At 58.1% G+C, this 25,273-nt stretch overlaps 1 protein-coding gene across 1 annotated transcript in view; it reads right to left on the minus strand.

Annotated features, from left to right (window-relative positions):
• Positions 1-5,691: 5,691 nt before the first annotated feature.
• Positions 5,692-25,273, minus strand: part of MAN1A2 (mannosidase alpha class 1A member 2) — a 71,384-nt gene continuing 51,802 nt past the window's right edge. The window contains exon 13 of the mRNA XM_073668738.1: positions 5,692-6,461. Coding sequence (XP_073524839.1) covers positions 6,329-6,461 — 133 coding nt within the window. The 3' untranslated portion in view covers positions 5,692-6,328. The remainder of the gene's footprint in view (positions 6,462-25,273) is intronic.

Genomic DNA, 25,273 nt, shown 5'->3' on the forward strand with positions numbered 1-25,273 from the left:
ATCTCTAGTGATGGATAGGAGGCATTCTCAGTGATGTCACCGCTGATCTCTGGTGATGGATAGGCGGCATTCTCAGTGATGTCACCGCTGATCTCTAGTGATGGATAGGCGGCATTCTCAGTGATGTCACCGCTGATCTCTGGTGATGGATAGGAGGCATTCTCAGTGATGTCACCGCTGATCTCTGGTGATGGATAGGAGGCATTCTCAGTGATGTCACTGCTGATCTCTAGTGATGGATAGGAGGCATTCTCAGTGATGTCACCGCTGATCTCTAGTGATGGATAGGCGGCATTCTCAGTGATGTCACCTCTGATCTCTGGTGATGGATAGGCGGCATTCTCAGTGATGTCACCGCTGATCTCTAGTGATGGATAGGAGGCATTCTCAGTGATGTCACCTCTGATCTCTAGTGATGGATAGGCGGCATTCTCAGTGATGTCACCTCTGATCTCTAGTGATGGATAGGTGGCATTCTCAGTGATGTCACCGCTGATCTCTGGTGATGGATAGGAGGCATTCTCAGTGATGTCACCGACCTAAGATGGACTGAATCTGGACACTTACAGTCAAATGAACTATTCTGCGTGTGATAACCGAAGAAGAAATGGTGTCATTTATTCTCAACCAAAAATTATCCGGCAATGTCCTGAGTTATAATGCAGTCAGTGGTCAGCGTCATCTGGATGCACCTACATAGAGCGCCAGTCTGTGCCACAGTGATACAAGGCTACTCCCCAAGGACCGGTGCCCCGGAGGAGATCCTTGATCTATTCTACCATCACGTTCAAGAAGAAATCAACAAGATGCCAAAACAAGACTTACTCCTTATTAGGGGAGACTTGAATGCCAAAGTGGGTCGTGGCAAATATGGAATCATTGGTGGAAACTTTAGACTCGGTGAACGAAACGAGGCGGGAGGAAGATTTATTCACATTTGTAGGACAAAATCAACTCTTCACCATGAACACCTTCTTCCAAAATCATAAACGGAGACTTTACACATGGACGCCACCCAACGGGGCCTATAAGAGAGTGACTACATATGTGTGTGCCGCAGATAGAAGTCGTTGATCATTACCGTAATAAGGCTGTGTGCCCATGATGCGGATTTAATGCATTGCCGCCGCGAAAACGCATTTAAAATGCATGTTAGGTTCTCTGCCATGATCCCCAATGATAATCCGCAGGTGCTGTGCACATGCTGCAGAAATTTCCGCTGCGGATTATCATTGCGGAAAAGTCCGCAGCACAACCATTTCTTGTGAGTAATCATGGAGAAATCGCCGCCATTGACTTGCATTGAACCACATAACATCCGCATGTGTACATGTATGCATGCGGATGTTATGCGGTTCAATGCGTGTATGGTACCCGGGTCTGGAGAACAGGAGACTCTCATCCGACCCAGGTACCAATAGTAAAAAAAAAAAGATTAAAAAAAAACCATTATACTTGCCTCTTCGGCGGTCCCCGGTCTCCTCTCCGGTGGCTTCCTCTGTCATCGGCATCCCGCGGTGTTCTGAAAGGACCTGCGGTGATGTCATTTAGTCACGTGATGGTCACGCGAAAGCTGGCGTCGGCGGCCGTGTGACCTGTCAGCTGACTAAATGACATCACCACAGGTCCTTTCAGAACACCGCGGGATGCCGATGACAGAGGAAGCCACCGTAGAGGAGACCGGGGACCGCCGGAGAGGCAAGGATGTTTTTTTGTTTGTTTTTTTTACTACTGATGCTGCATTTCAAGCAGAATAAGTTGGTCACACACTATAAATTCATGCCGGTTGCACTTTTCCAAGTGCTGCTCAAAATCGCTTGGAAAAGCGCTTGAAAAAAGGCATGAGGAAATGCATGCAAAAACGCTTAAAAACCGCTTCTCCCTGGCAGAAAAAAAACGCATGTAAAACCCGCATACGTTTTTTTCTGCCAAGGAGATGCAGAAATGCTTAGGAAAATTTCTGCATCGTGGGCACATAGTCTAAAGATCGTCAAAGAAAGAGGAATGGCAAAAGGTAACAAGCAGGACGCAGGCAACATCAGTAAAAGACTAAAGAGAGCCAACCGAGCAAACAAAGAACTTTATCAACAGATCTGTACAAGAGATAGAAAGAGACCAGAAAGGCATACCACAAGATCAAAGAGATCCAATGACAGTTTCAGCCAAGAGAGGGAATGTTGAAAGATGTCAACCGGAATAAAACTAACTGAGCCAGGTACAACCAGATCTCTGAGATGGAGAGCAACGAACTGGAAGTCGTAAAGGGGTTCAGCCTCCTTGGATCAATGATCACTCAAGATGCAGCGACGACACCGGAAGTCAATGGGAAAATAGCTCTGGGCAAATCAACAATGAAGTCACTGGACGAGGTCTTCAAATCGAGGAACATTTACACTGGCGACGAAGACACGGCTCGTACTCGTACATAGTCTGGTCTTTTCTGTGGTAAGATACGGATGGGAAACCGGGAGGATTAAGACACAAGACAGAAGAAGAATCGACACCTTCTGAAATGTGGTGATGGAGAAGGATGTTATCAATACTACGGGTGGCAAGAAGAACAAACATCAATCTTGGAACAAATCAAGCCAGACATGTAACTCGAAGCAAGGATCACCGAGCTACGACTTACCTACTTTGAACAGATCATATGAAGAGAGCGAACACTGGAGAAAAGGGTATCATGGTGGGAAGAATAGAAGGAACAAGGCGAAGAGGAAGACCAGCCACCCGATTACTTAGTACTAATGGAGGAGAAGACCCTGGTGGACCTATCTAGGCTGCACAAGGTCAGTCTTCCTACGGAGCGTTCAGCCATTAAGTCGCCACGGCTCGAGATTGAGCCAAAGGCCGTTAAATAGTAATAACACCGTAGCCCCCCTCTGGAAGATCTGATGGGCAGCGATGTGAGGGTCTGACAGGATATCCACAAGGGCAGCGATCCTCCAGACATTGTGGAAACTGAGGAAGATGGCGATCGGTGGGGAAGATGGCGATCGGTGGAAAAGATGGCGGTCGGTGGGAAAGATGGCGATAGGTGGGGAAGATGGCGATAGGTGGGGAAGATGGCGATCGGTGGGGAAGATGGCGATCGGTGGGGAAGATGGCGGTCGGTGGGGAAGATGGCGATCGGTGGGGAAGATGGCGATCGGTGGGGAAGATGGCGATCGGTGGAGCAGAATGTTTCCCACCTGTTGATATGATGGTCTCCGTGACTCTCTCACCATAACCTTCTCCTGATCCCTCACCGATCCCAGCACTGCTGGTACCAATGACTCTCTACAGTCATGTCAGGCACAGGCTCATTCCTGGCCGCCAGCGATGCCAACAAGTTGTTCTGCTCAGCTGTACTGATAACTGCAGAACAACGGGCAAACAGCGGGCAAGGACCAGGAATGGCAAGAACCCGTACCACATCCAATGGGGCCCAATGTATAGGAAGAAAGCAGCACACGGAGCAACCCACGGCCACTGGGCGCCGTAAGCCCACATTAACCCCTCGTTTCCTTCACGTTTTACAGAGGTGCAGATGATGACCTACCAAACCCATATAGGGACATCACCGATTTCGTCCTTCACGCAAAACAAACTCATGGGGGGAAAAAAAAAGCCATTTTTGTGATTCCTTCATCAACACGGCTGTTTGCATGTTTTTGTGGGACGGGTTGATGGTGCCATTCTGGGGTACATACAAGTCATACATCTTTTCTTTAGGCCCCGACTGCAGCATTTACCACCACATCCGGGAAATAGCCACGTGCCGTGCGGTTCTTCTCAGGCAACACATGGACGTGGACAACACAAGTCTAAGGGGGTCTGCGTCTGCAGATCAGTGATGACCAGTGGGGGTCTTCAGATGGGCTTACTCCTAAACCAACCACTCAGGGGTGGGAAGATCTACAGGATTTATGACTTTATGGAGATAGCATGTCGCAGCCCTGATGGCAGCCTCCCGAGCTCCGCACTTCTGTGCCCAGCGGACCACCACATGTATTCATAGCTGAGATTGGATCATCTTGTGCCAAATATAGAATTTTTATGATGAGGTAACCCCCTCCCCCCCTTTTTTTATTTGGTGAAGCAATGGTGGGATGGGAGCTGCGGAGGTTCTCCACTGCCATGGCGTCCTAGAATTACAGCAGAAAATTACATTAAAGATTAATGCCGGGCACGGGTCATGTCCTTGTCACATGTCACTCTAGCTCTTCTTGGCCACGCGCGGGTGCTTCCCGCCATCGGTCATTGTTTCCAGGATATACGCAAGTCTATTTATGTGTAATGATGTGACTTTTGCTCTTGGCACCCGACCCCATAAATAATGGGGATTAAAAAAGCCACCAAACAACCCCTGACAAAGCCTTGGGCGAAACGCCTCAGGTGTGTTGGCAGCTGAACCTTCATACACTCTTACATGTTCTAGACTTGGATTAATGTGCTGCTGACTCTTGATGCTTTTTGCCTTTTATAAATTCACTTTTTCTCCTTTTTTTTTTACTTATTTGGGTTCATTTCACTCTCTTTGATTTTGTTTCTAAGTCACTTTTCTTTTCTTTGTCTCCTTTCAAAAGTTGTTTTTTTTTTGTCCCTAATTCATTAAAATGAATTTTGCCCAAAATAATAATAATAATAATAAAAAAATAATGTTCTTTCTGTAGGTTTTTAATCTGTTTTGCAACTTTTTTTTTTTTTTTTTTTTAGAGCAAAAAAAAATCGCAAGTTCTGCTCCAATGTTGCACCAAAAAATGTCAGCTGCACATAAAATTACTTCCAGGGAAGAAGAGGAAAGGACAGGAAGACATTTGTGACAAAATGTGCAAGTTTTCCAAAAAAAAAGTCACAAATGATGATATATCAGATGCAAATATCTGGAAACCTCCAATCCCGGGAACAGCAGCAAATACAAAAAAAAACAACAACAAAAACAGCAGAATACATAAAAAAAGGAGGAGAAACGGGAAAGATGGAGGAGGCCCAAAACATAAAAAGAGCAAATAACAGAAAAAGGCACCAAAGCAATAATGAATGGGGCTGGCTTCTCCATGCTCCCCGCGTGCTCCGCTCCGTCTGATGGACGCGCCTGCCCGTTATCACGCCGGCTTCACCCGTATCGTAGTGCGGCTCATTACATGGAGGAGCGCCAGGGCCTGGACAGTGACGAGCCGTGCACCTGTGCATCCAGCACATGACCAGGATGGGAAGATGGCCGCGAGGGAGGGGAGGCTGATTTATCGGGTGTGTATACTTTTACAACAGATATTATTAATGTCCCAAGAAAAAAAAAAAAAAAGCAAAAACGTAAATAGTCTTTATTTAAAAAAAATTGTTTTTTTTTTTTGCCAGTGTTGCATCTCCATGGCAACAGACTACAAACAAACCCGGCGTAGTCTGACCCCGCATCTACGACGAGCAGGGGCGGCACAAGACTGCAGACCCCTCTAGATTTGTTTTTAGGGTCTAAGCAGAGAGACACAGTGGTTGGCGGAGGAGCTGCGAACACAAAAAAGAATATTGTAAAAGTATACACACCCCTCACCCCCCCCCCGAACTGCTGGTCACGGGGGGATATTTCGGCCTCCACAACTGCAATTGACGCAAGAGCATCTATTCCGGTCTCCTTTTTGCAGTGAGATACGTGGTTTCCCCCCCCTCCCGGTAAGCAGTGCCCCCCAGCCGCAGGAAGGAGCCCCGATGCCGTGTATATACAATGTCTTTAATCTCCTGCTTATTGTGTTGCTCATGCCGCTAAAACCCCCAAAAAGTGAAAATAAAAGAGGTGTTGGGAAGGTGTCGGGGTGCGGTGTCGGAGGAGGGGACGGCTTCACACAGATCCCCTGCTAATGTCACTGATGGCTGGCGCTCACATGAAGACCCTTCCTTGGTTTTCTGAAGTCGTTCCAGTCCCCTCCAGTGGGGGGCGCTGCGGCCTGCTCTTCTCCACAGTCGCTGGGATAGATGTAAACTTTGGCAATGGCGCAGGATAGAAACCAGACAGTGCAAATCTGCCGCAAAGTGCAGGTAAAAGTCTTGTCCTGAAACTCTGTCCGGACCCCCTATTTCCCCTCATAAAAGCCCCAGCCCTGGATTTTGGCCCCGTAGTAATCCCCCGCAGTAGCAGCCTGGTCAAGCAGAGCAGTTTGGTCAGTGATCGCCTCCTTCCACCGCGCTGTTCTGTCGCCGGCAGCCGACGGAGGCAACAGAGAAAGGAAAATGACAGAAAATGGAATTGTGCCTGGGAACAATGTGTCGCCCCAGTCCTGTAAGAGGGGGTCTCCAGGAATAGCCCCCTATATGCCTGCAAGTCTGAAGAAGTGGTCCCAGCATAATGGTCCTATCGCGCCACGTGGTTTCCAGGCAGTGTGCTGTTGGCCGTGCGGATGACCGGTAACGGGTGCGCCTCCGTGTTAAACACCCAATTGTCTAATGGTAGAAGGTCGTCACTGGAGAAGAGCAGATACAGGTACCTGGGGAGGAAAAGGTTAATAAGATAAGTGATCAATACCCAGGAGGAAAGGGTTAATAAGATGGCTGATCAATACCGGTGAGGACACAATTATTGTCCCTTCTGGTAAAGTAAGAAAACCCCCACACTGGTCACTGAAATAACCGGACTCCGGGTGTAGTAATAATCTGTGTGGCATCCGGACATCAGCAATGAGGAGCAGACTGTGCTTTATTGCTTGTGACTACTGCCCCTGCTCACCCGGTCCGGACCCTACTGCCCCGGCCTGGACTCTACTGCCCCTGCTCATACCCAACTGACCCTACTGCCTCTGCCTGGACTCTACTGCCCCTGCTCATACCCAACTGACCCTGCTGCTCCAGCCTGGACCCAACTGCCCCTGCTCATACCCAACTGACCCTGCTGCTCCAGCCTGGACCCAACTGCCCCTGCTCATACCCAACTACCCCTGCTCATACCCAACTGACCCTGCTGCTCCAGCCTGGACCCAACTACCCCTGCTCATACCCAACTGACCCTGCTGCTCCAGCCTGGACCCAACTGCCCCTGCTCATACCCAACTGACCCTGCTGCTCCAGCCTGGACTCTACTGCCCCTGCTCATACCCAACTGACCCTGCTGCTCCAGCCTGGACCCTACTGCCCCGGACACTACTGCCCCTGCTGACCCGGCTCGTACCCAACTGACCCTGCTGCTCTAGCCTGGACCCTACAACCCCTGCTGACCCAGCTCATACCCAACTGACCCTGCTGCCCCGGCCCGTACCCAATTGACCCGGCTGCTCCAGCCTGGACTCAACTGCCCCTGCTGCCCCAGACCCAACTGACCCTGCTGCTCCAGCCTGGACCCTACTGCCCAGGACACTACTGCCCCTGCTGACCCTGCTCGTACCCAACTGACCCTGCTGCTCCAGCCTGGACCCTACTGCCTCAGACCCTACTGACCCTGCTGCCCCGGCCCGTACCAAACTGACCCTGCTGCTCCAGCCAGGACCCTACTGCCCCTGCTCATACCCAACTGACCCTGCTGCTCCAGCCTGGACCCTACTGCCCCGGACACTACTGCCCCTGCTGCTCCAGCCTGGACCCTACTGCCCCGGACACTACTGCCCCTGCTGACCCGGCTCGTACCCAACTGACCTTGCTGCTCCAGCCTGGACCCTACTGCCTCAGACCCTACTGACCCTGCTCACACGGTCCGGACCCTACTGACCCTGCTGCTCCAGCCAGGACCCTACTGCCCCTGCTCATACCCAACTGACCCTGCTGCTCCAGCCTGGACCCTACTGCCCCTGCTGACCCGGCTCGTACCCAACTGACCCTGCTGCTCCAGCCTGGACCCTACTGCCCCTGCTGACCCGGCTCATACCCAACTGACCCTGCTGCTCCAGCCTGGACCCTACAACCCCTGCTGACCCAGCTCGTACCCAACTGACGCTGCTGCTCCAGCCTGGAACCTATTGCCCCGGACACTACTGCCCCTGCTCGTACCCAACTGACCCTGCTGCTCCAGCAGGGACGCTACTGCCCCTGCTCACCCAGCCCGGACCCAACTGAACAAGCCGCTCCAGCCTGGACCCTACTGCCCCTGCTGACCCAGCCCGGCCCCTACTGCCACGGACACTACTGCCCAGGACATTACTGCCCCTGTTGACCCAGTCCGGACCCAACTGACCCAGCTGCTCCAGCCTGGACCCTACTGCCCCTGCTGACCCGGCTCTTACCCAACTGACCCTGCTGCTCCAGCCTGGACCCTACTGCCCCTGCTGACCCGGCCCAGACCCAACTGACACTGCTGCTCCAACATGGACACTACTGCCCCTGCTGACCCGGCTCGTACCCAACTGACCCTGCTGCTCCAGCCTGGACCCTACTGCCCCTGCTGACCCGGCCCAGACCCAACTGACACTGCTGCTCCAAACTGGACACTACTGCCCCTGCTGACCCGGCTCGTACCCAACTGACCCTGCTGCTCCAGCCTGGACCCTATTGCCCCGGACACTACTACCCCTGCTCACCCAGCCCGGACCCTACAGCCCAGGACATTACTGCCCCTGTTGACCCAGTCCGGACCCAACTGACCCAGCTGCTCCAGCCTGGACCCTACTGGCACGGCCCGGACCCAACTCACCCTGCTCCTCTAGCCTGGACCTTACTGCCCCGGACACTACTGCCCCTACTGCCCCCGCCCGGTCCCAACTGCTCCAGCCTGGACCCTACTGGCCCATACCCAACTGACCCTGCTCCTCCAGCCCGGACCCTACTGCCCTTACTGACCTGGCCCAGACCCAACTGCTCCAGACATTTCTGGCCACACCCGGACACAAATGATGGTTCCTGTAACTTAATATTTGTTGCACGACCTTGTGAGAGACGCTCACTGCCCACAGAGGATTTCTGTGCCTCTCAGAGAAACTTCTGCCCCCGTCCACAGGTACTGTGGCGGCTCCTCGTGAGCAGATGGCTCTTTTTGTCTCAGGTGAGGAGGAGTCTTCTCCAAGCTGCAGATCTCGGCTCCGTCCACAGAGTTCTTTAGGATATAAATCAGGGTCATAGAAGACTCTTCAGAAGAGTCCGATGCTTTGCTCTCAGCCGTTCCTGGATGTTCAGTGTGATTGGGTCATTATCCTGTTGGAGGAGCCATGACCTATCGCTTAGACCAAGATTTCTGACACTGGCAGCACATTGCTCCAGAATGCCTGGATAGCCTTGAGATTTCATTGCACCCTGCACAGATTCTGGACCCCTGAGCCAGATGAAGCAGAGCCGCCCCAGAACATCCCCGAGCTCCTCCATGTGTCAGATGCAGCAGAGCCCCAGAACATCCCCGAGCTCCTCCATGTGCCAGATGCAGCAGAGCCGCCCCACATCATCCCCGAGCTCCTCCATGTGTCAGATGCAGCAGAGCCCCAGAACATCCCCGAGCTCCTCCATGTGCCAGATGCAGCAGAGCCGCCCCATATCATCCCCGAGCTCCTCCATGTGCCAGATACAGCAGAGCCGCCCCACATCATCCCCGAGCTCCTCCATGTGCCAGATGCAGCAGAGCCGCCCCAGAACATCCCCGAGCTCCTCCATGTGCCAGACGCAGCAGAGCCGCCCCAGAACATCCCGAGTTCCTCCATGTGCCAGATGCAGCAGAGCCACCCCACATCATCCCCGAGCTCCTAAATGTGCCAGATGCAGAAGAGCCGCCCCACATCATCCCCAAGCTCCTCCATGTTCCAGACGCAGCCGAGCGGTCCCACATCATCCCCGAGCTCCTCCATGTGCCAGATACAGCAGAGCCGCCCAACATCATCCCCGAGCTCCTCCATGTGCCAGATGCAGCAGAGCCACCCCAGAACATCCCCGAACTCCTCCATGTGCCAGATACAGCAGAGCCACCCCACATCATCCCCGAGCTCCTCCATGTGCCAGATGCAGCAGAGCCACCCCACATCATCCCCGAGCTCCTCCATGTGCCAGATGCAGCAGAGCCGCCCCACATCATCCCCGAGCTCCTCCATGTGCCAGATGCAGCAGAGCTGCCCCAGAACATCCCCGAGCTCCTCCATGTGCCAGATTCAGCAGAGCCACCCCAGAACATCCAGAGTTCCTCCATGTGCTAGATGCAGCAGAGCCGCCCCACATCATCCCCGAGCTCTTCCATGTGCCAGATACAGCAGAGCCGCCCCAGAACATCCCCGAGCTCCTCCATGTGCCAGATGCAGCAGAGCCACCCCACATCATCCCCGAGCTCCTCCATGTGCTAGATACAGCAGAGCCGCCCCACATCATCCCCGAGCTACTCCATGTGCCAGATACAGCAGAGCCGCCCCAGAACATCCCCGAGCTCCATGTGCCAGATACAGCAGAGCCGCCCCAGAACATCCCCGAGCTCCTCCATGTGCCAGATACAGCAGAGCCGCCCCAGAACATCCCCGAGCTCCTCCATGTGCCAGATGCAGCAGAGCCACCCCACATCCTCCCCGAGCTCCTCCATGTGCTAGATACAGCAGAGCCGCCCCACATCATCCCCGAGCTCCTCCATGTGCCAGATACAGCAGAGCCACCCCAGAACATCCCCGAGCTCCTCCATGTGCCAGATACAGCAGAGCTGCCCCAGAACATCCCCGAGCTCCTCCATGTGCCAGATGCAGCAGAGCCGCCCCAGAACATCCCCGAGCTCCTCCATGTGCTAGATGCAGCAGAGCCGCCCCAGAACATCCCCGAGCTCCTCCATGTGCTAGATGCAGCAGAGCCGTCCCAGAACATCCCCGAGCTTCTCCATGTGGTAGATGCAGCAGAGCCGTCCCAGAAAATCCCCGAGCTCCTCTATGTGCCAGATGCAGCAGAGCTGTAACAGAACATCCCCGAGCTCCTCCATGTGCCAGATACAGCAGAGCCGCCCCAGAAAATCCCCGAGCTCCTCCATGTGCCAGACGCAGCAGAGCCGCCCCAGAACATCCCCGAGCTCCTCCATGTGCTAGATGCAGCAGAGCCGTCCCAGAACATCCCCGAGCTCCTCCATGTGCTAGATACAGCAGAGCCGCCCCAGAACATCCCCAAGCTCCTCCATGTGCCAGATACAGCAGGGCCGCCCCAGAACATCCCCAAGCTCCTCCATGTGCCAGATACAGCAGAGCCGCCCCAGAACATCCCCGAGCTCCTCCATGTGCCAGATACAGCAGAGCCGCCCAAGAACATCCCCGAGCTCCTCTATGTGCCAGATACAGCAGAGTCACCCCACATCATCCCCGAGCTCCTCCATGTGCCAGATACAGCAGAGCCGCCCCACATCATCCCCGAGCTCCTTCATAATCCAGATGCAGCAGAGCCACCCCAGAACATCCCCGAGCTCCTCCATGTGCCAGATACAGCAGAGCCGCCCCACATCATCCCCGAGCTCCTCCATGTGCCAGATGCAGCAGAGCCACCCCACATCATCCCCGAGCTCCTCCATGTGCCAGATGCAGCAGAGCCACCCCACATCATCCCCGAGCTCCTCCATGTGCCAGATACAGCAGAGCTGCCCCAGATAATCCCCGAGCTCCTCCATGTGCCAGATACAGCAGAGCCGCCCAAGAACATCCCCGAGCTCCTCCATGTGCCAGATACAGCAGAGTCACCCCACATCATCCCCGAGCTCCTCCATGTGCCAGATACAGCAGAGCAGCCCCACATCATCCCCGAGCTCCTTCATAATCCAGATGCAGCAGAGCCACCCCAGAACATCCCCGAGCTCCTCCATGTGCCAGATACAGCAGAGCCGCCCCACATCATCCCCGAGCTCCTCCATGTGCCAGATGCAGCAGAGCCACCCCACATCATCCCCGAGCTCCTCCATGTGCCAGATACAGCAGAGCTGCCCCAGATAATCCCCGAGCTCCTCCATGTGCCAGATGCAGCAGAGCCGTACCACATCATCCCCGAGCTCCTCCATGTGCCAGATACAGCAGAGCCACCCCACATCATCCCCGAGCTCCTCCATGTGCCAGATGCAGCAGAGCCGCCCCACATCCTCCCCCAGCTCCTCCATGTGCCAGATGCAGCAGAGCCGCCCCACATCCTCCCCCAGCTCCTCCATGTGCCAGATGCAGCAGAGCCGCCCCACATCCTCCCCCAGCTCCTCCATGTGCCAGATACAGGAGAGCCACCCCACATCATCCCCGAGCTCCTCCATGTGCCAGATGCAGCAGAGCCACCCCACATCATCCCCGAGCTCCTCCATGTGCTAGATGCAGCAGAGCCGTCCCAGAACATCCCCGAGCTCCTCCATGTGCTAGATGCAGCAGAGCTGTACCAGAACATCCCCGAGCTCCTCCATGTGCCAGATACAGCAGAGCCGCCCCAGAACATCCCCGAGCTCCTCCATGTGCCAGACGCAGCAGAGCCGCCCCAGAACATCCCCGAGCTCCTCCATGTGCCAGATGCAGCAGAGCCGTCCCAGAACATCCCCGAGCTCCTCCATGTGCTAGATACAGCAGAGCCGCCCCAGAACATCCCCAAGCTCCTCCATGTGCCAGATACAGCAGAGCCGCCCCAGAACATCCCCAAGCTCCTCCATGTGCCAGATACAGCAGAGCCGCCCCAGAACATCCCCGAGCTCCTCCATGTGCCAGATACAGCAGAGCCGCCCAAGAACATCCCCGAGCTCCTCCATGTGCCAGATACAGCAGAGCAGCCCCACATCATCCCCGAGCTCCTTCATAATCCAGATGCAGCAGAGCCACCCCAGAACATTCCCGAGCTCCTCCATGTGCCAGATACAGCAGAGCCGCCCCACATCATCCCAGAGCTCCTCCATGTGCCAGATGCAGCAGAGCCACCCCACATCATCCCAGAGCTCCTCCATGTGCCAGATGCAGCAGAGCCACCCCACATCATCCCCGAGCTCCTCCATGTGCCAGATACAGCAGAGCCACCCCACATCATCCCCGAGCTCCTCCATGTGCCAGATACAGCAGAGCCGCCCCACATCATCCCCGAGCTCCTCCATGTGCCAGATACAGCAGAGCCCCAGATCATCCCCGAGCTCCTCCATGTGCCAGATACAGCAGAGCCACCCCACATCATCCCCGAGCTCCTCCATGTGCCAGATGCAGAAGGGCCGCCCCACAAAATCCCCGAGCTCCTCCATGTGCCAGATGCAGCAGAGCCGCCCCACATCATCCCCGAGCTCCTCCATGTGCCAGATGCAGCAGAGCCACCCCACATCATCCCCGAGCTCCTCCATGTGCCAGATGCAGCAGAGCCACCCCACATCATCCCCGAGCTCCTCCATGTGCCAGATATAGCAGAGCCGCCCCACATCATCCCCGAGCTCCTCCATGTGCCAGATATAGCAGAGCCGCCCCACATCATCCCCGAGCTCCTCCATGTGCCAGATACAGCAGAGCCGCCCCACATCATCCCCGAGCTCCTCCATGTGCCAGATGCAGCAGAGCCGCCCCACATCATCCCCGAGCTCCTCCATGTGCCAGATACAGCAGAGCCGCCCCACATCATCCCCGAGCTCCTTCATGTGCCAGATACAGCAGAGCCGCCCCACATCATCCCCGAGCTCCTCCATGTGCCAGATACAGCAGAGCCGCCCCACATCATCCCCGAGCTCCTCCATGTGCCAGATACAGCAGAGCCGCCCCACATCATCCCCGAGCTCCTCCATGTGCCAGATACAGCAGAGCCGCCCCACATCATCCCCGAGCTCCTCCATGTGCCAGATGCAGCAGAACCGCCCCAGAACATCCCCGAGCTCCTCCATGTGCCAGATGCAGCAGAGCCACCCCACATCATCCCCGAGCTCCTCCATGTGCCAGATGCAGCAGAGCCACCCCACATCATCCCCGAGCTCCACCATGTGCCAGATACAGCAGAGCCGCCCCACATCATCCCCGAGCTCCTCCATGTGCCAGATGCAACAGAGCCCCAGATCATCCCCGAGCTCCTCCATGTGCCAGATGCAGCAGAGCCACCCCACATCATCCCCGAGCTCCTCCATGTGCCAGATACAGCAGAGCCGCCCCAGAACATCCCCGAGCATCTCCATGTGCCAGATGCAGCAGAGCCGCCCCACATCATCCCCGAGCTCCTCCATGTGCCAGATGCAGCAGAGCCGCCCCACATCGTCCCGGAGCTCCTCCATGTGCCAGATGCAGCAGAGCCGCCCCAGAACATCCCCGAGATCCTCCATGTTCCAGATGCAGCAGAGCCGCCCCAGAACATCGCCGAGCTCCTCCATGTGCCAGATACAGCAGAGCCCCAGAACATCCCCGAGCTCCTCCATGTGCCAGAAACAGCAGAGACGCCCCACATCATCCCCGAGCTCCTCCATGTGCCAGATGCAGCAGAGCCACCCCACATCATCCCCGAGCTCCTTCATGTGCCAGATGCAGCAGAGCCGCCCCACATCATCCCCGAGCTCCTCCATGTGCCAGATGCAGCAGAGCCGCCCCACATCATCCCCGAGCTCCTCCATGTGCCAGATGCAGCAGAGCCGCCCCACATCATCCCCGAGCTCCTCCATGTGCCAGATACAGCAGAGCCACCCCACATCATCCCCGAGCTCCTCCATGTGCCAGATACAGCAGAGCCCCAGAACATCCCCGAGCTCCTCCATGTGCCAGATACAGCAGAGCCGTCCCACATCGTCCCCGAGCTCCTCCAAATGCCAGATGCAGCAGAGCCGCCCCACATCATCCCCGAGCTCCTCCATGTGCCAGATACAGCAGAGCCACCTCACATCATCCCCGAGCTCCTCCATGTGCCAGATACAGCAGAGCCACCCCACATCATCCCCGAGCTCCTCCATGTGCCAGATGCAGAAGGGCCGCCCCACATCATCCTCGAGCTCCTCCATGTGCCAGATACAGCAGAGCGGCCCCACATCATCCCCGAGCTCCTCCATGTGCCAGATGCAGCAGAGCCGCCCCACATCATCCCCGAGCTCCTCCATGTGCCAGATGCAGCAGAGCCGCCCCACATCATCCCCGAGCTCCTCCATGTGCCAGATGTAGCAGAGCCACCGCACATCATCCGCGAGCTCCTCCATGTGCCAGATACAGCAGAGCCGCCCCACATCATCCCCGAGCTCCTCCATGTGCCAGATGCAGCAGAGCCGCCCCACATCATCCCCGAGATCCTCCATGTGCCAGATACAGTAGAGCCGCCCCACATCATCCCCGAGCTCCTCCATGTGCCAGATGCAGCAGAGCCGCCCCACATCATCCCCGAGCTCCTCGATGTGCCAGATGCAGCAGAGCCGCCCCACATCATCCCCGAGCTCCTCCATGTGCCAGACGCAGCAGAGCCGCCCCACATCATCCCCGAGCTCCTCCATGTGCCAGATGCAGCAGAGCCGCCCCACATCATCCCCGAGCTCCTCCATGTGCCAGATGCAGCAGAGCCGCCCCACATCATCCCCGAGCTCCACCATGTGCCACATACAGCAGAGCCCCAGATCATCCCCGAGCTCCTCCATGTGCCAGATGCAACAGAGCCCCAGATCATCCCCGAGCTCCTCCATGTGCCAGATGCAAGAGCCCCAGATCATCCCCGAGCTCCTCCATGTGCCAGATGCAACAGAGCCCCAGATAATCCCCGAGCTCCTCCATGTGCCAGATGCAGCAGAGCCGCCCCACATCATCCCCGAGCTTCTCCATGTGCCAGATGCAACAGAGCCCCAGATCATCCCCGAGCTCCTCCATGTGCCAGATGCAAGAGAGCCACCCCACATCGTCCCCGAGCTCCTCCATGTGCCAGATACAGCAGAGCCACCCCACATCGTCCCCGAGCTCCTCCATGTGCCAGATACAGCAGAGCCACCCCACATCGTCCCCGAGCTCCTCCATGTGCCAGATACAGCAGAGCCGCCCCACATCATCCCCGAGCTCCTCCACGTGCCAGATACAGCAGAGCCACCCCACATCATCCCCGAGCTCCTCCACGTGCCAGATGCAGCAGAGCCACCCCACATCATCCCCGAGTTCCTCCATGTGCCAGATACAGCAGAGCCACCCCACATCATCCCCGAGCTCCTCCATGTGCCAGATACAGCAGAGCCACCCCACATCATCTCCGAGTTCCTCCATGTGCCAGATACAGCAGAGCCACCCCACATCATCCCCGAGCTCCTCCATGTGCCAGATACAGCAGAGCCGCCCCACATCATCCCCGAGCTCCTCCATGTGCCAGATACAGCAGAGCCGCCCCACATCATCCCCGAGCTCCTCCATGTGCCAGATACAGCAGAGCCGCCCCACATCATCCCCGAGCTCCTCCATGTGCCAGATGCAGCAGAGCCGCCCCACATCATCCCCGAGCTCCTCCATGTGCCAGATGCAGCAGAACCGCCCCAGAACATCCCCGAGCTCCTCCATGTGCCAGATGCAGCAGAGCCACCCCACATCATCCCCGAGCTCCTCCATGTGCCAGATGCAGCAAAGCCGCCCCAGAACATCCCCGAGTTCCTCCATGTGCCAGATACAGCAGAGCCGCCCCACATCATCCCCGAGCTCCACCATGTGCCAGATACAGCAGAGCCGCCCCACATCATCCCCGAGCTCCTCCATGTGCCAGATGCAGCAGAGCCGCCCCACATCATCCCCGAGCTCCTCCATGTGCCAGATGCAGCAGAGCCGCCCCATATCATCCCCGAGCTGCTCCATGTGCCAGATGCAACAGAGCCCCAGATCATCCCCGAGCTCCTCCATGTGCCAGATGCAGCAGAGCCACCCCACATCATCCCCGAGCTCCTCCATGTGCCAGATGCAGCAGAGCCGCCCCACATCATCCCCGAGCTCCTCCATGTGCCAGATGCAGCAGAGCCGCCCCACATCGTCCCGGAGCTCCTCCATGTGCCAGATGCAGCAGAGCCGCCCCAGAACATCCCCGAGCTCCTCCATGTGCCAGATACAGCAGAGCCCCAGAACATCGCCGAGCTCCTCCATGTGCCAGATACAGCAGAGCCCCAGAACATCGCCGAGCTCCTCCATGTGCCAGATACAGCAGAGCCCCAGAACATCCCCGAGCTCCTCCATGTGCCAGAAACAGCAGAGCCACCCCACATCATCCCCGAGCTCCTCCATGTGCTAGATGCAGCAGAGCCACCCCACATCATCCCCGAGCTCCTTCATGTGCCAGATGCAGCAGAGCCACCCCACATCATCCCCGAGCTCCTCCATGTGCCAGATACAGCAGAGCTGCCCCAGATAATCCCCGAGCTCCTCCATGAGCCAGATACAGCAGAGCCGCCCAAGAACATCCCCGAGCTCCTCCATGTGCCAGATACAGCAGAGTCACCCCACATCATCCCCGAGCTCCTCCATGTGCCAGATACAGCAGAGCAGCCCCACATCATCCCCGAGCTCCTTCATAATCCAGATGCAGCAGAGCCACCCCAGAACATCCCCGAGCTCCTCCATGTGCCAGATACAGCAGAGCCGCCCCACATCATCCCCGAGCTCCTCCATGTGCCAGATGCAGCAGAGCCACCCCACATCATACCCGAGCTCCTCCATGTGCCAGATACAGCAGAGCTGCCCCAGATAATCCCCGAGCTCCTCCATGTGCCAGATGCAGCAGAGCCGTACCACATCATCCCCGAGCTCCTCCATGTGCCAGATACAGCAGAGCCGCCCCACATCCTCCCCCAGCTCCTCCATGTGCCAGATGCAGCAGAGCCGCCCCACATCCTCCCCCAGCTCCTCCATGTGCCAGATACAGGAGAGCCACCCCACATCATCCCCGAGCTCCTCCATGTGCCAGATGCAGCAGAGCCACCCCACATCATCCCCGAGCTCCTCCATGTGCCAGATGCAGCAGAGCCGCCCCACATCATCCCCGAGCTCCACCATGTGCCACATACAGCAGAGCCCCAGATCATCCCCGAGCTCCTCCATGTGCCAGATGCAACAGAGCCCCAGATCATCCCCGAGCTCCTCCATGTGCCAGATGCAAGAGCCCCAGATCATCCCCGAGCTCCTCCATGTGCCAGATGCAACAGAGCCCCAGATAATCCCCGAGCTCCTCCATGTGCCAGATGCAGCAGAGCCACCCCACATCGTCCCCGAGCTCCTCCATGTGCCAGATACAGCAGAGCCGCCCCACATCATCCCCGAGCTCCTCCACGTGCCAGATACAGCAGAGCCACCCCACATCATCCCCGAGCTCCTCCACGTGCCAGATGCAGCAGAGCCACCCCACATCATCCCCGAGTTCCTCCATGTGCCAGATACAGCAGAGCCACCCCACATCATCCCCGAGCTCCTCCATGTGCCAGATACAGCAGAGCCACCCCACATCATCTCCGAGTTCCTCCATGTGCCAGATACAGCAGAGCCACCCCACATCATCCCCGAGCTCCTCCATGTGCCAGATACAGCAGAGCCGCCCCACATCATCCCCGAGCTCCTCCATGTGCCAGATACAGCAGAGCCGCCCCACATCATCCCCGAGCTCCTCCATGTGCCAGATACAGCAGAGCCGCCCCACATCATCCCCGAGCTCCTCCATGTGCCAGATGCAGCAGAGCCGCCCCACATCATCCCCGAGCTCCTCCATGTGCCAGATGCAGCAGAACCGCCCCAGAACATCCCCGAGCTCCTCCATGTGCCAGATGCAGCAGAGCCACCCCACATCATCCCCGAGCTCCTCCATGTGCCAGATGCAGCAAAGCCGCCCCAGAACATCCCCGAGTTCCTCCATGTGCCAGATACAGCAGAGCCGCCCCACATCATCCCCGAGCTCCACCATGTGCCAGATACAGCAGAGCCGCCCCACATCATCCCCGAGCTCCTCCATGTGCCAGATGCAGCAGAGCCGCCCCACATCATCCCCGAGCTCCTCCATGTGCCAGATGCAGCAGAGCCGCCCCATATCATCCCCGAGCTGCTCCATGTGCCAGATGCAACAGAGCCCCAGATCATCCCCGAGCTCCTCCATGTGCCAGATGCAGCAGAGCCACCCCACATCATCCCCGAGCTCCTCCATGTGCCAGATGCAGCAGAGCCGCCCCACATCATCCCCGAGCTCCTCCATGTGCCAGATGCAGCAGAGCCGCCCCACATCGTCCCGGAGCTCCTCCATGTGCCAGATGCAGCAGAGCCGCCCCAGAACATCCCCGAGCTCCTCCATGTGCCAGATACAGCAGAGCCCCAGAACATCGCCGAGCTCCTCCATGTGCCAGATACAGCAGAGCCCCAGAACATCGCCGAGCTCCTCCATGTGCCAGATACAGCAGAGCCCCAGAACATCCCCGAGCTCCTCCATGTGCCAGAAACAGCAGAGCCACCCCACATCATCCCCGAGCTCCTCCATGTGCTAGATGCAGCAGAGCCACCCCACATCATCCCCGAGCTCCTTCATGTGCCAGATGCAGCAGAGCCACCCCACATCATCCCCGAGCTCCTCCATGTGCCAGATACAGCAGAGCTGCCCCAGATAATCCCCGAGCTCCTCCATGAGCCAGATACAGCAGAGCCGCCCAAGAACATCCCCGAGCTCCTCCATGTGCCAGATACAGCAGAGTCACCCCACATCATCCCCGAGCTCCTCCATGTGCCAGATACAGCAGAGCAGCCCCACATCATCCCCGAGCTCCTTCATAATCCAGATGCAGCAGAGCCACCCCAGAACATCCCCGAGCTCCTCCATGTGCCAGATACAGCAGAGCCGCCCCACATCATCCCCGAGCTCCTCCATGTGCCAGATGCAGCAGAGCCACCCCACATCATACCCGAGCTCCTCCATGTGCCAGATACAGCAGAGCTGCCCCAGATAATCCCCGAGCTCCTCCATGTGCCAGATGCAGCAGAGCCGTACCACATCATCCCCGAGCTCCTCCATGTGCCAGATACAGCAGAGCCGCCCCACATCCTCCCCCAGCTCCTCCATGTGCCAGATGCAGCAGAGCCGCCCCACATCCTCCCCCAGCTCCTCCATGTGCCAGATACAGGAGAGCCACCCCACATCATCCCCGAGCTCCTCCATGTGCCAGATGCAGCAGAGCCACCCCACATCATCCCCGAGCTCCTCCATGTGCCAGATGCAGCAGAGCCGCCCCACATCATCCCCGAGCTCCACCATGTGCCACATACAGCAGAGCCCCAGATCATCCCCGAGCTCCTCCATGTGCCAGATGCAACAGAGCCCCAGATCATCCCCGAGCTCCTCCATGTGCCAGATGCAAGAGCCCCAGATCATCCCCGAGCTCCTCCATGTGCCAGATGCAACAGAGCCCCAGATAATCCCCGAGCTCCTCCATGTGCCAGATGCAGCAGAGCCGCCCCACATCATCCCCGAGCTTCTCCATGTGCCAGATGCAACAGAGCCCCAGATCATCCCCGAGCTCCTCCATGTGCCAGATGCAAGAGAGCCACCCCACATCGTCCCCGAGCTCCTCCATGTGCCAGATACAGCAGAGCCACCCCACATCGTCCCCGAGCTCCTCCATGTGCCAGATGCAGCAGAGCCACCCCACATCGTCCCCGAGCTCCTCCATGTGCCAGATACAGCAGAGCCGCCCCACATCATCCCCGAGCTCCTCCACGTGCCAGATACAGCAGAGCCACCCCACATCATCCCCGAGCTCCTCCACGTGCCAGATGCAGCAGAGCCACCCCACATCATCCCCGAGTTCCTCCATGTGCCAGATACAGCAGAGCCACCCCACATCATCCCCGAGCTCCTCCATGTGCCAGATACAGCAGAGCCACCCCACATCATCTCCGAGTTCCTCCATGTGCCAGATACAGCAGAGCCACCCCACATCATCCCCGAGCTCCTCCATGTGCCAGATACAGCAGAGCCGCCCCACATCATCCCCGAGCTCCTCCATGTGCCAGATACAGCAGAGCCGCCCCACATCATCCCCGAGCTCCTCCATGTGCCAGATACAGCAGAGCCGCCCCACATCATCCCCGAGCTCCTCCATGTGCCAGATGCAGCAGAGCCGCCCCACATCATCCCCGAGCTCCTCCATGTGCCAGATGCAGCAGAACCGCCCCAGAACATCCCCGAGCTCCTCCATGTGCCAGATGCAGCAGAGCCACCCCACATCATCCCCGAGCTCCTCCATGTGCCAGATGCAGCAAAGCCGCCCCAGAACATCCCCGAGTTCCTCCATGTGCCAGATACAGCAGAGCCGCCCCACATCATCCCCGAGCTCCACCATGTGCCAGATACAGCAGAGCCGCCCCACATCATCCCCGAGCTCCTCCATGTGCCAGATGCAGCAGAGCCGCCCCACATCATCCCCGAGCTCCTCCATGTGCCAGATGCAGCAGAGCCGCCCCATATCATCCCCGAGCTGCTCCATGTGCCAGATGCAACAGAGCCCCAGATCATCCCCGAGCTCCTCCATGTGCCAGATGCAGCAGAGCCACCCCACATCATCCCCGAGCTCCTCCATGTGCCAGATGCAGCAGAGCCGCCCCACATCATCCCCGAGCTCCTCCATGTGCCAGATGCAGCAGAGCCGCCCCACATCGTCCCGGAGCTCCTCCATGTGCCAGATGCAGCAGAGCCGCCCCAGAACATCCCCGAGCTCCTCCATGTGCCAGATACAGCAGAGCCCCAGAACATCGCCGAGCTCCTCCATGTGCCAGATACAGCAGAGCCCCAGAACATCGCCGAGCTCCTCCATGTGCCAGATACAGCAGAGCCCCAGAACATCCCCGAGCTCCTCCATGTGCCAGAAACAGCAGAGCCACCCCACATCATCCCCGAGCTCCTCCATGTGCTAGATGCAGCAGAGCCACCCCACATCATCCCCGAGCTCCTTCATGTGCCAGATGCAGCAGAGCCACCCCACATCATCCCCGAGCTCCTCCATGTGCCAGATACAGCAGAGCTGCCCCAGATAATCCCCGAGCTCCTCCATGAGCCAGATACAGCAGAGCCGCCCAAGAACATCCCCGAGCTCCTCCATGTGCCAGATACAGCAGAGTCACCCCACATCATCCCCGAGCTCCTCCATGTGCCAGATACAGCAGAGCAGCCCCACATCATCCCCGAGCTCCTTCATAATCCAGATGCAGCAGAGCCACCCCAGAACATCCCCGAGCTCCTCCATGTGCCAGATACAGCAGAGCCGCCCCACATCATCCCCGAGCTCCTCCATGTGCCAGATGCAGCAGAGCCACCCCACATCATACCCGAGCTCCTCCATGTGCCAGATACAGCAGAGCTGCCCCAGATAATCCCCGAGCTCCTCCATGTGCCAGATGCAGCAGAGCCGTACCACATCATCCCCGAGCTCCTCCATGTGCCAGATACAGCAGAGCCACCCCACATCATCCCCGAGCTCCTCCATGTGCCAGATGCAGCAGAGCCACCCCACATCCTCCCCCAGCTCCTCCATGTGCCAGATGCAGCAGAGCCGCCCCACATCCTCCCCCAGCTCCTCCATGTGCCAGATGCAGCAGAGCCGCCCCACATCCTCCCCCAGCTCCTCCATGTGCCAGATACAGGAGAGCCACCCCACATCATCCCCGAGCTCCTCCATGTGCCAGATGCAGCAGAGCCACCCCACATCATCCCCGAGCTCCTCCATGTGCTAGATGCAGCAGAGCCGTCCCAGAACATCCCCGAGCTCCTCCATGTGCTAGATGCAGCAGAGCTGTACCAGAACATCCCCAAGCTCCTCCATGTGCCAGATACAGCAGAGCCGCCCCAGAACATCCCCAAGCTCCTCCATGTGCCAGATACAGCAGAGCCGCCCCAGAACATCCCCGAGCTCCTCCATGTGCCAGATACAGCAGAGCCGCCAAGAACATCCCCGAGCTCCTCCATGTGCCAGATACAGCAGAGCAGCCCCACATCATCCCCGAGCTCCTTCATAATCCAGATGCAGCAGAGCCACCCCAGAACATTCCCGAGCTCCTCCATGTGCCAGATACAGCAGAGCCGCCCCACATCATCCCAGAGCTCCTCCATGTGCCAGATGCAGCAGAGCCACCCCACATCATCCCAGAGCTCCTCCATGTGCCAGATGCAGCAGAGCCACCCCACATCATCCCCGAGCTCCTCCATGTGCCAGATACAGCAGAGCCACCCCACATCATCCCCGAGCTCCTCCATGTGCCAGATACAGCAGAGCCGCCCCACATCATCCCCGAGCTCCTCCATGTGCCAGATACAGCAGAGCCCCAGATCATCCCCGAGCTCCTCCATGTGCCAGATACAGCAGAGCCACCCCACATCATCCCCGAGCTCCTCCATGTGCCAGATGCAGAAGGGCCGCCCCACAAAATCCCCGAGCTCCTCCATGTGCCAGATGCAGCAGAGCCGCCCCACATCATCCCCGAGCTCCTCCATGTGCCAGATGCAGCAGAGCCACCCCACATCATCCCCGAGCTCCTCCATGTGCCAGATATAGCAGAGCCGCCCCACATCATCCCCGAGCTCCTCCATGTGCCAGATATAGCAGAGCCGCCCCACATCATCCCCGAGCTCCTTCATGTGCCAGATACAGCAGAGCCGCCCCACATCATCCCCGAGCTCCTCCATGTGCCAGATGCAGCAGAGCCGCCCCACATCATCCCCGAGCTCCTCCATGTGCCAGATACAGCAGAGCCGCCCCACATCATCCCCGAGCTCCTCCATGTGCCAGATACAGCAGAGCCGCCCCACATCATCCCCGAGCTCCTCCATGTGCCAGATACAGCAGAGCCGCCCCACATCATCCCCGAGCTCCTCCATGTGCCAGATACAGCAGAGCCGCCCCACATCATCCCCGAGCTCCTCCATGTGCCAGATACAGCAGAGCCGCCCCACATCATCCCCGAGCTCCTCCATGTGCCAGATGCAGCAGAACCGCCCCAGAACATCCCCGAGCATCTCCATGTGCCAGATGCAGCAGAGCCGCCCCACATCATCCCCGAGCTCCTCCATGTGCCAGATGCAGCAGAGCCGCCCCATATCGTCCCGGAGCTCCTCCATGTGCCAGATGCAGCAGAGCCGCCCCAGAACATCCCCGAGATCCTCCATGTTCCAGATGCAGCAGAGCCGCCCCAGAACATCGCCGAGCTCCTCCATGTGCCAGATACAGCAGAGCCCCAGAACATCCCCGAGCTCCTCCATGTGCCAGAAACAGCAGAGCCGCCCCACATCATCCCCGAGCTCCTCCATGTGCCAGATGCAGCAGAGCCGCCCCACATCATCCCCGAGCTCCTCCATGTGCCAGATGCAGCAGAGCCGCCCCACATCATCCCCGAGCTCCTCCATGTGCCAGATGCAGCAGAGCCGCCCCACATCATCCCCGAGCTCCTCCATGTGCCAGATGCAGCAGAGCCGCCCCACATCATCCCCGAGCTCCTCCATGTGCCAGATACAGCAGAGCCGCCCCACATCATCCCCGAGCTCCTCCATGTGCCAGATGCAGCAGAACCGCCCCAGAACATCCCCGAGCTCCTCCATGTGCCAGATGCAGCAGAGCCACCCCACATCATCCCCGAGCTCCTCCATGTGCCAGATGCAGCAGAGCCACCCCACATCATCCCCGAGCTCCACCATGTGCCAGATACAGCAGAGCCGCCCCACATCATCCCCGAGCTCCTCCATGTGCCAGACGCAGCAGAGCCGCCCCACATCATCCCCGAGCTGCTCCATGTGCCAGATGCAACAGAGCCCCAGATCATCCCCGAGCTCCTCCATGTGCCAGATGCAGCAGAGCCACCCCACATCATCCCCGAGCTCCTCCATGTGCCAGATACAGCAGAGCCGCCCCAGAACATCCCCGAGCATCTCCATGTGCCAGATGCAGCAGAGCCGCCCCACATCATCCCCGAGCTCCTCCATGTGCCAGATGCAGCAGAGCCGCCCCACATCGTCCCGGAGCTCCTCCATGTGCCAGATGCAGCAGAGCCGCCCCAGAACATCCCCGAGATCCTCCATGTTCCAGATGCAGCAGAGCCGCCCCAGAACATCGCCGAGCTCCTCCATGTGCCAGATACAGCAGAGCCCCAGAACATCCCCGAGCTCCTCCATGTGCCAGAAACAGCAGAGCCGCCCCACATCATCCCCGAGCTCCTCCATGTGCCAGATGCAGCAGAGCCGCCCCACATCATCCCCGAGCTCCTCCATGTGCCAGATGCAGCAGAGCCGCCCCACATCATCCCCGAGCTCCTCCATGTGCCAGATGCAGCAGAGCCGCCCCACATCATCCCCGAGCTCCTCCATGTGCCAGATGCAGCAGAGCCGCCCCACATCATCCCCGAGCTCCTCCATGTGCCAGATACAGCAGAGCCACCCCACATCATCCCCGAGCTCCTCCATGTGCCAGATACAGCAGAGCCCCAGAACATCCCCGAGCTCCTCCATGTGCCAGATACAG

The sequence above is a fragment of the Phyllobates terribilis genome, unplaced genomic scaffold (assembly GCF_046119375.1).
Source record: "Phyllobates terribilis strain yellow unplaced genomic scaffold, ASM4611937v1 Scaffold_2__4_contigs__length_985480577, whole genome shotgun sequence".
Classification (NCBI taxonomy): domain Eukaryota; kingdom Metazoa; phylum Chordata; class Amphibia; order Anura; family Dendrobatidae; genus Phyllobates; species Phyllobates terribilis.